Genomic DNA, 13,697 nt, shown 5'->3' with positions numbered 1-13,697 from the left:
TTCACACTGCTCGGTTTAAAATGGTATTTTATGTCTACATTCATTATTTTGGTATGAACACTATGTTATGTTTTGATAGGATATTCTGGAAATTGCATTCTGAATATTGTTTTCTACTGTTCTGCACCAACATAATTTAATATATGTATTCCAATAAACCATTATTGCCTTTACATATTAAATAAAACAGACGTGCTGATGTGGGAAATGAGAGGTGCATTAAAAGATATAAGACCAGGGAACGCTTAATGATTACTCTTGAGGAAGCTGTCAACAATCCTACACTCTAAAAAAAAAAAGGTTCTATATGGCACCAAAAATGGTTCTTGGCTCGTAATCATAGGGGAACCTTTTTTAGTGCTATATAGCACCAATTTTGGTGCTTCAGTGGTTCTTCAGCGGTTCTTCAGAGGTTCTTCAGCGGTTCTTCAGAGGTTCTTCACCGGTTCTTTGACTAAGGTGCTATATAGCACCTCTGAAGAACCGCTGAAGAACCACTGAAGCACCAAAATTGGTGCTATATAGCACTAAAAAAGGTTCCCCTATGATTACGAGCCTTTTTTTTTAGAGTGTAGATGGCAGTACAATAAAATGCAATCCACATCAACAGCTGAGAAACTGGGGATCCAAATAGGGAATAGGAAATAGGAAACAGAAGCTGCATCTGAAGTGGCATTTACATAATTTACACAGTCTGTTTAATGCAGCTCAGAGGTGACAAATTAATAACCTGCTGTTACAAATGCATGTGTTAAAACATGAAAAGCTACTTAAAGGGGTGGTAAAACACATTGTTTTGAAGGCTTGATTGTGTTTGTGGGGTGCACTGTAACATGTGTTCATGCTTCGTTTTTTTTTTTTTTAAATCATTATTTTTCATATATTTGACCTTTATTCTACACTGCTCTGTCCCTCCTTGTAAAACGGTCTGATGCTTTCCGGGTTGTATGAAGCCAGTCCCTCAAAAATACGCGATGGACTCAGATTGGTTAGCTGGCCCAGTGTGTTGTGATTCGCTAACCGCAGTGTACGTTTGTTGGAAACGTCACGCCCTTTACCGGTAGACTGTGCTTTGGTCAGTATTAGAAACGATGGCGTCAATAAAAACATACCAATCTGAGCCTGAATCAGACCCAGAACATTTTAGTGAAGATGATCGAGCAGAACCTGTTCAGTCCTCAAGAGTAAAGGCTGCGGATCTATAGTGATCGCTACTGAATGGCACTGTTACTTTTGTATTTTTAGAACGATTATAGCCAAATATCTGTCGCAAGAACTATTAACCCAAAACACTAAACACTGGCTTTACTAGTAAGTTAGCCAAATCACACACAGAACCATGTTTAGCATGCCTGTAGATAAATAATACATAAAAGCTCTAATCAAAGAATCATTTACAATAATGCCAAGTTCGCTGTTGAGATTTTAACGTTAGTGTTTGTAACGATAGGTGTTCGTCGGATAACGTTAAGTATGAATGAGCATTTAACAGACTGGTTTGCAGAACAGCGCTGTCATCTGTTTACTTCCTTGCTACAATGTACAATTAACCTATTACAGGAAAACACATCGATGAAAAATAAATCAGACTTACAGGTTGTGGCCCGTAAACAGCTTCTGTTTGTAAATCCAGCTTTCAGGACAAGCCGTTGTGCATATCCTGTATTGAACTCGCGAACATTGTGGAAGTTTTCCTCCGTGAAATGTGCTGCGGGAGGGAGCCCCGCGCGCGTCGTGCATTCACACACTGGCCGCGTTTGTCTCACGCAGCTGACGTTGTGCAAATCCGGTATTGAACTCGCGAACATTGTGGAAGTTTCCCTCCGTGAGATGTGCTGCGGGAGCCCCGCACGCGCCTGTTCCCTTCGGTCTCATACACACGTGCATATAACATGCTGTATGTTAAACGCTTTGCAACGCACCCCTGTCCCTATGAAGGCTGAACAAAGCAAGTACCCCAGACCTGCAATCCGGATGAATATAACAGCGTTTCCTCGGCATCGCGGCAACAACACTCCAGCCTAACTATACCACAACAGCGCCACGATACAAAATGGCGCCCCCGCCCCCCCTATTTAATATAGTTTATTACTATTCTCGGAGGAGGGGTTTATGTAAATATTGAGCCTGGTGATGTCACCAACCCTGGAGGAATGTCTGTAGTCGCCTACTGGCCGTTTGCTGTAGTTCTTAGAAATGGATTTCTTTAAAAGCAAATATCTCCCTTTGCTTTAAACTTTGAACGTTGTAACTTTGCAGATGTTGTTTATGCTCAAGCAGCAACATTACACGCTAGCTAAAGTTAGAATAGTGAAATCGTGGTTTACCACCCCTTTAAATGTGAGATTAAAACGGCCAGTAGGTGGCAGCAAGTCACTGTTAATGAGGGAGTCATTGAGATTCAACTGATTCATTTAAATGGCTGATTCATCCAGGAACAAAGCTTTGCTGCGTTTCACTCCAGTTTTAGACACTTGCAAACTTCCCTAAGCACTTCCCCTCTGGGAATCCCCGCCGCCATTTTGAAGTGCGTTCTACTTCATGAAGTGGACAAGGGAAGATTAGGTTTATAGGGACAGACCCTTGCTCCCTCGATTTTGACCAAGGGAGCGAGTCTACTTCATATGTACACTTCTGGCAGCTTCATATACCACAATGCAACACGATTGTGACGTCACCGCATATTGCGTTTAATTTACCCCACCACAAACAACTCTTTATTTTTATTATTTTTTAAAAACATTTAAAACAACCCATATACACCTATATACATATAGAATGCTGCATTAAACCATTTCAAATCAATGTGTTTTCATGCTGATATCTGGAGAAAAACAGCACTCTTCATGTGATAATGATTATTGACATTTAACTATATTAAATTATATAAATATAAAATACATTCAGGAGCATTTTAACATTTTGATTGACTAAATCACGCAGTGAAAGTGTGCACTAAATGTGTACGCGCACTAATCTAACCTTCTAACTAGACTACACGTAGTGAATGCATGCGCTTACTTGGTGTGAGGGACATGCTTAATAAAGTCAGATTGCACATCGTTAAAACAACAATTACGATATTGCTATTATCGCTATATATTGCTATGCTATTAAACAAAAACAATTGTATGATATATTTGCGTGTATATATAAATGCCAAGAATAACTATAACAATAACTATAGTAGTGTCCACACCAACACACAATTGTTTATTATAAGCATGCTCTGCAGCGCTGCTTCAAGTCCCCCTGTAGTCAATAATTTTATCCCTTAAAACTCATCTTTGATCACCAAAATTACATATTTAAATGTTTTTTTCCTGTGAAAAAAAATTATTTTGTGCGTTAAATAGCTTGAATATAACTCTACATTTCATTTAGTATATGCGGATTCATGACTATCCAAATTATCCCCACCCCCACTCAGGTAAGCGCTGCACAATTACGCTCTTTACAACGTCATGCACATAACGGTAATTAATATGATTATCCTTTTGCTTGACTACGTTATTAAACAGCTAATAATGTGTTGCTAATGTTAAAAAAAACCATGTTCCTGTTTGCCATCTCAGTCTGCCTGCAGTATCAGTCAGTATCCTTAAAAACGCTTTGAACAACTCAAAACGTCAGTGGAGAAAGGCATGTAGTTCATCATAACATTGTAATATACATCATATACATAATTCACCCGCTATATTGCTAAATCTACCCGATTTTACATATCAACAAAAACATATACCAGGATAATCTGGCTTCTCTTGAGACTCCCCTGCTTCAGTAGCCTAGAAATCTAGACACACCCTAGCGACGCAGCCAGGGTCATCTAGCAACTCTCCGTTGGCTTGCGAGCTGGAAAAACCAAACTACAGTCAGGCCAATCACATCGTGCATAGAGTCGGTGGGCGGGCTTAACATAATGACGGCAGAGTTGCGGCGGTTCCGCGTGCTACTTGAAAACAAAGAAGCTAAGTCACAAATTTCTCGGTTGCAACTCGTTCAAAATGCTGCAGCTAGGTTCCTCAAGAGAAAGAAAAAATTTGATCATGTCACGCCACTTCTGAGATCCCTACACTGGTTGCCCATCCAGTTCAGAATTGAGTTTAAAATATTACTTTTAGTATACAAATCACTAAACAACCTGGCACCTCTCTATCTGACTAACCTAATACACCTCTATACTCCAGCGAGAGGACTTAGAACGGACGGCAAATTCCTTCTTAAGATCCCCAGAGCTCGCTTAAAGACAAGGGGAAATAGGACTTTCGAAGTTATTGGACCCACATTATGGAACAATCTTTCGCTCTCAATTAGAACGGTCTCTTTGGCTTTTAACTTATAAGTTGTTTTAATTTTTATTTCTTACATTACTACTATTATAAATATTGTTTTTTATGTTTTTACTTGTTTTCACTTGTATTTTACTGTTGTACAGCACTTTGGTCGTCCTGCGGACGTTCTTAAATGTGCTATATAAATAAACCTCAACTTGAACTTGAAAGAAGCTGGCGAACAGCGTTCTTTCGAATCGGCTTTGGCCATGACTCTGGAAGACTTGGAGTTAAGCTTTTCTTTGAGAAAAGAACAAAGAATGGCACTGAAGTCATTCTTAAGAAAGGAAGATGTGTTCGGAGTTTTGCCGACCGGATACGGCAAAAGTTTAATCTATCAACTAGCTCCGCTTCACCTTCTTCGCTGCTCTGGTTGGTTGTAGCGCTATCCTATTGCTTGCAGAGGGAATTTGAAAGACAACCGTTTATCCCACCCCTTGGATTGAGCCCTGTCAATGGTGTGTTCCCAGACCCAACATCTTGATGTGGGTCTGGTTTGTCAGGCTACTGCTTCAGAGCTTTTATAGTTAATGATATGATAAAGCCAGCTGTCATGTTGACGTGATTGGTTACAAGGTAGTTTGTGACGTCAGAAACACCAACGATTTCAAAACGTTTTTGAGACGTATTTGGTTCACTGCAGTTTTAAAGAGAAAATACTCAACAATGGTGTTGACTTATGAATTTGCACATGCTTTGTCTTAAAGTACATAAAAAACACCACATAGACATAAACAACATTAAAACTTGATTTTCACCACAGGGGGACGTTCAATGCTTGAGCTCTTTAAAGCCAAGTGGATTCTGATTGGCAGTCAATGTTTTTATTGTTCATCCACTGGAAAAACTTGTTCTGAAAATGATTCCATTAAAATTGTTCCTTTGTGGCTGTGGTGTGGACTTCACTATTCTTATAGAATAAGAACGCTTACTAAAACTTTAGGACAACATAAGAATAAAAATTTATATCCCAAACATACAACACTGTGTAAATGATCTAGCAACAGGCTGTAGACTCACTGTGTCACTGGAGTATCTGAAGCTGACATTCTGCACCATGATGACAGGAGGCGGGATCTTCCCACAAGGGGGAAAATAAAACGACAAGGTCTGAAGGATGCGTGTTTAAAACTCTCTGATAAACACCTGACAATGATTTTATCTTTAAAAGCAAACTCAGTGCCATCTAGAGCCCAAAGCTTAAGCTGTGTTTATAGTCACCATAGCAAATGTCTGCCTAGTAAACTGTTAGAGAAATTACAGAATCCATTTTTAAATGAAATGTCTTAGCCTGAATCTACATTACTGCTGGAAAACATTGCTTTTACCAAAGTGACAAAAAATAATCTGTGTTTTTTTGTCTAAATGGTTCTCACTTTTCACTTTTTTTGTCTTGGTCATTTTGTATTGCTCAATAGAACAAAACAAGCATTTCTAAACTGATGCTTTATGCAGATAACAGGTGTTGGGAAAGAGAAAATGACATGCAAGAACTCCAAATGCTACAGTGTGTGAGAGTTGATGTGTGATTGTCTGTGTGACAAACCTTGTCATTCACGACACAAGCTGTTAGGCCAGAGGCCACCATTTTCTGCAGTGTTTTTTCTTTGCTTTGAGCTTGGCGAGCTAGCTTTGCAGAGCCGTGACCAAAACGGCCGATATAGTTCTACAGGAGATGAAGGGAACAAGTTTGACATTATTTTTGCAATGGCATACCTCTGGTGTTTATTTCTTTTGCAACAGTGCAATAAAAGAATGATGAAATAAGAGAAAGTGTTCCACCTTCATGTGAGCTATCTGGTCCTGCTCCCAGTTGTACCGCTTCATCTGGTTTTCCTCCAGTTCCTCCCTGGTCTTCACATACTGGTCAAAGTTACCCAACAATTGCATACAGCACACACTTTACCACTCTGTACCTTTGTTAAAGGTAATATAAGTGTGCCAACAAAACACAGTTCATGAAAGTAATAAAAAACATCAGTATCAGTAATAAAGTAAACAAATCAGTAATAAAAACATCAGATTTCAGGCCATTTAAGGCTTGACAAATACATAGCAATACAGATTTTTGGAGACAAAGCGTTTACATCCAAATCTCGTAAACATTGATGGAGCTTCATTCATGAGTCACAGTTGGATAGACTGCATATTTTCAAAAAAAGGGACATTACATTACACTTAAAATTTTGTCATCATTTTCATTAATGCCTTGTCTGGCTATCACCAGACCAAGCTCAATTTAAGATTGAACATTGGTCTGGGGAGTCTGCTCTGTATTTTCTACTGCACAAGAGGCGTGATCAATGAGCATAAATTAAATGACTCTGTACGCAATTGGATGGTCCTTCAACCAATCAGACCACAAGAGGCATGATCAACGGACAACAACCCATCAAGAGCGCGCCAGGTGGATAAGCCAGTCTGTGATTGGTTCCCGCAAAAGTGTAACAGAAGCAGTAGAAATGAGGCTTGTTTGAGATGAGCAAAATCTGCGCAGAACCGATCACCGGTGATCAGCGCGAGATGCATGCCGGTTAGAAATGTGTCCGGGGGCGGTCCGCCTTGCTCTGATGTCATGCTGACGTATGTCAAAAAACTCTCGCGAGCGAAACACGGATGTGTCGGATTCTGCAGTTGAGCGCAGTTGCTCTCCACCGACTGCGCTGAGCAAAAGCAAGATGGGAAACGACTTAAAGCTTAATGCTTATTGGTTTAAACAACCGTGATGTATGGTTCTTTTTAAAAATGTTTGATTTTAAAACTCTGATATCATGTTTTTATGTGTGAATATTCCCAAACTCTCTAACAAAGGCAATCTCTCTCGACTCTCTGTGGATTATGTGATTGTTGTCATATTTATAAAATATATATATATATAAAAACATGTATGTAGGCCTAATTAAAGTCAAAATGATTGATAAACACATCTTTCGAATGGAAATAAATAACAAAAACTTTGGGTGTCTTGTTCATAATATTTTCATATAAAAGTAACAGAACTTAAATTACATCCAGTTTATCAGCAACAAAGCGCACGAGTGTGAATCCCACGATATCCGCCTTTGATCTCGCAGGTGTCTGATCCACTACGAGAAGAGAGAACTGTCCGGCATGCCTGCACTTTTTTCACTCCTCCCCTCACTGCAGCTGCCTAGTCTCAGCTGAACTGCAGGCGAGGCGAGGCGCATCTCAAACAAGCCTATGAATGTGCAGGTTTCCAGACTGAGTTGCAGGGCGAAATCAAATCGCCGGCAGATCAGGCTGGGTTTACCCAGTCTAATTAATGCCCTCATGTTGTTCCAAACCTGTATGACTTACTTTCTTCTGTGGAACTTAAAAGAAGATATTTCTAATTCCATTGTACTGACACAATGTAGGTTTAGTTTTATATTTCACAGAAAAAAAGAAAGTCATACAGTTTAGAGCAGTGGTCTCAAACTCAATTCCTGGAGGGCCACAGCTCTGCACAGTTTTGTTCTAACTCTAATTAAACACACCTGATCCAGCTAATCAAGGTCTTCAGGATTTCTAGAAACTTCCAAGCAGGTGTGAGTTGGAGCTGGTTAGAACTAAACTCTGCAGGGCTGTGGCCAGTTTGAGACCACTGGTTTAGAGCGAGGGTGAGTAAATTGTAGTTGTTTTTTTGCTGAACCATCTCTTTAAATGCATTCAATAGATTCTCCAAATATTAAACTGTAGGACAAAAATCATGACCACAGTGCTACAGTACTCACAGTATAGTACTTGAGCTTCCTCTGGTGGAGATGAATGATGTTCGTGCACACACCATTGAGAAAGTCTTGCGAGTGTGAGAGGAGTACAAGAATGTGTTTAAAACTGGAAAAATAAAATATGAAAATATGTGGTTTCAAAAATATTCCCTGGTGTGTCAACTTATGCTACAATTCCTAGGCATTTGTCTTACATCAAACTTTTTGACACTTAATTTTTTTCTTTAAATCAGTTTCTACGCAGGAAAATCACCATCGTTTGATTATTGGCACACTAGAAGATCCAATGAACAGTGAAAACAGTTAAGTTTAACTGTTAAAACTTAAGTTCTTTTTCCAGCCACACACATGCATCCAGATCCAGGTGGTTAGTAGGTTCATCTAACAACAGCATGAAGGGCTTTATGAACAGGGCTCTGCAAGAGGGAAATTAGACAAAGGAGGATTTAAGAATGTAGGAAATGTATTAATATTTGTGTATGTATTAAATTGTTAAATTATCATTTTACCAGATATGATTTGGTCCACTCATTAAGTGAAGATGACCAACAAAACAAAACAAAAAAGCATTTTGCAGCAAGACTGGACTGACTTTTAAAACAAACAATTTAACACCATTTCAACACGTGTATATAAAGAAAATTCCATTCTGACATTTTAAATGTCATTTTCATACCTGGCAAGGGACACACGCATCCTCCCGCCTCCACTGAAATCTTTTAGGTTTTTTCGCTGCATAGTACGGGGTGAAACCCAGTCCAAAGAGGATTCGTGAGGCTCGAACTTCAGCTTTGTCTGCGTCCAACTCCTCCAAACGCTCATAGATCTCCATCAGCTTCTCACACTCTGCTGTAGTGAGGAGAAGAACAGCGAACATGGGCCATGCTGTACTGGATTAACAGCTGTGCTACTTGTTAAAAGAAATTATAGCAAACCCACAGTAATAGCGTTTTATATATACAATATATAACCAATGATACGAGTCGAGCAGCCAGGTTTATTTACTTTAATGTATTAACGTATAGCAAAAAACTGATGCATGTGGGTGAATTGATAAAATATGTGTAATTAGCTGGTTCAGTTGTGTTTGATCAGGGTCAGAGCTGAACTTGAACAGGATTGGGCACCCTGCCTTCATTCCTCAACCAATCAGAACAGCATTCAACAGCTCTATTGTATAAATGGAGTTTTTGTACTTAAATCATGCACAGCTGGTATTCAGTAAAATGTCACGTAAATTATGTTATAACAATACCTACGTTTGTGTGTAAAAAATTATATGTTTTGTGTTATGGGCCTTATATGAGCGTGAACTGTCAAAATCTTGGAAGTGCAAGGGGTGGGTGAATAATCGTCTGTCTCTTTCTCTCTTCTAACTTCAGGCAGTTTAATAAACACACCTCCATTTGCCTCTCCATTAGTTACACCATTAACTGGACCATCCTGAAGCTCTCCTTCTCCGTTCACCTCATCATGCTTTTTCACACGCTGTCGAGCTTTTGCAGCCTCCTTCTTCTTTGCAGCCTACTTCTTAGCAAGATCTGATGGCATGGGTGCAGAGTACAATAACCTGCGAGGTTCAAAATGTCAAGTTACATATTCTAACATTATGATATTTTCATACTCACATAAGCTCATATATAAATTACCATCCAACTACACAGATGGATACTGATCAATAAGTTGATCTCACCTGATTGGGTGCAAATCAACAGCAACAATCTTGAAAGTGGTTTGTAAATTTACATAAGGACATTCTTCATAGAAAGCTGTCCATAAGGTTTTTTCGCTACTCTGCATTGCATTAACCAGACAAATACTGTTCATTTTGAAAACCCCAAACGTGGCCGATGTTTTGGGTTCAGTTCATACCCAAATACAGTTTTCAATGCCTTAGGCAACCATTTTTAGTTAATTAACAGCTCAGCTAGTACTCTGAATGTTTTTAGAGAGGCTGATATTACCTTAAACTGTTTATGTCTATAAACTGTCAGTTTATGAAAATGAATACATGTGAGCAAGATGACTGCCACTGCAGCTTAACTTTACATGTCACACCGTTATTTAGCAAAGACAGACTAGGCTAACTAAAAAACGTGTACCAAAGAAATGTAACTGCATAATAAAGTGACTTCAAATAAGCACCCTCGCAGTTAATAACCTAAATCAAATCCATATAGAAGTTGCATATCTCTTGTGACAGAACACAAGCATACATAGGGCCACTATATCGCTTAAGTGACATCTCTATTTGAGAGTTGTGGAGTTCACAAAATAAAAAATATAAATGTACAGTCGTCAATGGCTTAATTGGCAAAAACAAACAGTATAAGCTGGATATAAGCTGGATATGACCTGACTCACAGTATATGTCTCATATGCGTAATGATAATTTCAAGAAAATACTGGCAAGCTGAAACAAAGTGAAATAGTTGTTTAATCGACCTTTCCGAGATGAGCTAAGCGCGCAGTTCTCTGACAGGCGCCCAGGCAGGGATCGGGCCGCCGCGGCTCGCGCAAGCTCAGCGCGCACTGGCCGTATTTGGTGAAGAGCAGATCCCGGCAGATCCCCGCCTGCTGGCGAGACGAGAGCCACGCTTCACCACGCTTCACCACGCTTCATGACGAGTATGCTGTTACGTTACCTGCGTAATAATAAAAGCTTAACGTGGTGTAGGGCCTACACTAAATGGTATTGACAAAACCCCACAAATATGCAATATCACAGGCCTACTCGTTGACAATGGCGTTTGCTAAAACTGAACCGCAACAGGAAAAAGAAATAGAGATAAAAGTTTTTAAAAATTAAAAAGAGTTTCAGGTAACTTACATGCAGGGATGTAGAAGAATTTCAATAGTTTTAAAGGCATAGTTTAAACGGTTAGCATGTATAAATATAAATATTTATTTCCAATTTAAAGTACAAAGATATTTCGCAATGCATCATGGCTTCAATCTTTTCTCTTTCTTCTGTTACTAATAAGGCAAGGCAAGGCAAGGCAAGGCAAGGCAAGGCAAGGCAAGGCAAGGCAAGTTTATTTGTATAGCACATTTCATACACAGTGGCAATTCAAAGTGCTTTACACAGAAAAGAAATAAAAATATTATAGTTATAATAGGAATTAAAAGAAATAAAAAATAAAGAAAATATTGAAAGATAAAAATAAAGAGTATAATTAAAAATAAAAATAAAAACAGGGTTAAATTTAAGCATATAAATTAAAATGCAAGCAGTTCGGACAAAGCACGTACAGTGGCACAGTGCTCATTCAGTAAATGCACAGCTAAACAGATGTGTTTTGAGTCTGGATTTGAAAGTGGCTACTGTTGGAGCACATCTGATCTGTTCAGGAAGCTGGTTCCAGCTACGGCTGGCATAATAGCTAAAAGCAGACTCTCCTTGCTTTGAGTGAACCCTTGGTATTTCTAATTGACTTGATCCTGATGATCTGAGTGATCTGTTGGGTTTGTATTTAATCAGCATATCTGCAATGTATTGAGGTCCTAGGTCATTGAGTGATTTATATACAAGTAATAGCACTTTAAAATCGATCCTAAATGTAACTGGAAGCCAGTGTAAAGATCTGAGGACTGGTGTGATATGGTCATATTTTCTGGTTCTGGTCAGGATCCTGGCAGCAGCGTTCTGTATGAGCTGCAGCTGTCTAATGGTCTTTTTGGGAAGGCCGGTGAGGAGACCATTACAATAGTCCACCCTACTGGTAATAAAAGCATGAACGAGTTTCTCTAAGTCTTGCTTGGAAACAAAGCATCTAATTCTTGATATATTTTTGAGATGATAGTAAGCGGATTTAGTTATTGCTTTGACATGACTATTGACACTCAGGTCTGACTCCAAAATCACCCCAAGATTCCTGACTTGATTTTTTGATTTCAGGCCTTTAGCCTCAAGATATGCATTCACCTTGAGAATTTAATCTTTGTTTCCAAATGTAGTAATTTCAGTTTTGTCTTTGTTTAACTGAAGAAAGTTTTGGCACATCCAACTGTTAACTTCATCAATGCATTTACATAGAGAGTCAATGGGGCTGTAGTCATTAGGTGATAGGGCTAAGTAGATCTGGGTGTCGTCAGCATAGCTGTGGTAAGCCATTTTGTTATTTTTCATTATTTGGCTGAGTGGCAGCATATACAGATTGAAAAGGAGTGGTGCAAGAATTGACCCTTGTGGGACTCCGCATGTCATGGATGTCCACTCAGACTTATGGTCACATATACTCACATAATAGCCTCTCCCTTCTAAGTATGACCTGAACCATTTGAGGACCATTCCAGAAAGCCCAACCCAATTTTCTAGCCTGTCAAGAAGTATTTTGTGGTCAACAGTGTCGAATGCAGCACTGAGGTCCAGTAGTACCAGAATTGATGTTTTGCCTGTATCTGTATTGAGGCGAATATCATTTATTATCTTAATGAGGGCCGTCTCTGTGCTGTGATGCGGTCGGAAACCAGATTGAAAATTGTCAAAGTATCCGTTTGAGCTTAAGAATTTGTTCAGCTGACTGAAAACAACTTTTTCAATGATCTTGCCTATGAAGGGGAGATTTGAGATTGGTCTGTAGTTGCTCAATATGGAGTTATCCAGATTTCTCTTTTTCAGGAGAGGCTTTACTACTGCATTTTTAAGGGAGTTTGGAAAAGTGCCAGAAAGAAGTGAGGCGTTTACCACTTCTAGGAGATCTGCTTCTAAACAGTTAAACACACTTTTGAAAAAAGAAGTGGGGAGTGTGTCAAGGGCGCAGGTTGATGTTTTAAGGTGCTGTACTGTTTCTTCTAAAATTTTACCATCAATTGCTTCGAAATCAGTCATAATAACTTTATGAGGTTGTGGTCTGATCTGACTCACCTCAGAGCAACTCAAGGATGTGCTGATCGCATTTCTGATATTAATGATTTTCTCGGAGAAGAAGGAGGCAAACTCACTACATTTGCTGTCTGAGAGCATTTCACTGGGAATGTGACTCGGGGGGTTTGTTAGTCTCTCTACAGTAGCAAAAAGAGTGCGCGTGTTGTTTATGTTTCTGTTTATAATATTTGAAAAGAAGGTCTGTCTAGCTTTGCCTAGTTCCACATTGAAAGCACGAAGACTGTCTTTATAGATCGTATAATGGACTACAAGTTTTGTCTTTCGCCACATGCGTTCTGATTTCCTGCATTGTCTTTTCATTAATTGCACTTTTGTTGAGTTTCTCCAGGGTGCTTTTTGTTTGCCACTCTTTTTCCTGGCTTTTACAGGAGCAATATCATCAATTACACCCTTAACTTTTGAGTTAAAAGAGTCAAGGAGAAAATCAACAGAGTCTGCAGATATGCTTGGTGTTAGAGATATAGCCTTCATAAACAGCACACTAGTGTTCTCATTTAAGCATCTCTTTTTGATAGAGACAGATCTAGTTTCAATGGCAGGAGAGATTGATATATCAAAGAAAATACAGAAATGATCAGACAGTGCCACATCCTTAATAACTATTGATGAAATATTTAGACCCTTACTGATAAGTAAATCTAGAGTAATAAGACAATCAAATTGTTTTAGAGCAAAAACATGTTTGTCTTATTTCCAGTTCTATCTAAAAATTATTAAATCAAGATGCATTTACTAGATGAATAAAAT

At 39.0% G+C, this 13,697-nt stretch overlaps 1 protein-coding gene across 1 annotated transcript; it reads right to left on the bottom strand.

Annotated features, from left to right (window-relative positions):
- Positions 1–5,262: 5,262 nt before the first annotated feature.
- On the bottom strand, positions 5,263–8,759 carry abcf2b (ATP-binding cassette, sub-family F (GCN20), member 2b; the record flags this gene model as incomplete). Its single annotated transcript, XM_079803700.1, has 6 exons — positions 8,739–8,759; positions 8,066–8,168; positions 6,114–6,194; positions 5,878–5,997; positions 5,352–5,408; positions 5,263–5,268 (listed from the first exon to the last, which is right to left on the bottom strand). The coding sequence occupies exons 1-6, from the start codon at positions 8,756–8,758 to the stop codon at positions 5,263–5,265; spliced, it is 387 nt and encodes a 128-aa protein (XP_079659826.1). The 5' UTR covers position 8,759.
- Between the last annotated feature and the right edge of the window lie 4,938 nt (positions 8,760–13,697).

The sequence above is a fragment of the Gobio gobio genome (genome assembly GCF_949357685.1).
Source record: "Gobio gobio genome assembly, chromosome: 2".
NCBI classification, from domain to species: Eukaryota; Metazoa; Chordata; class Actinopteri; order Cypriniformes; family Gobionidae; genus Gobio; species Gobio gobio.
Note: the sequence above shows the minus strand (reverse complement) of the source record. Positions and strands in the feature narration are given on the sequence as shown.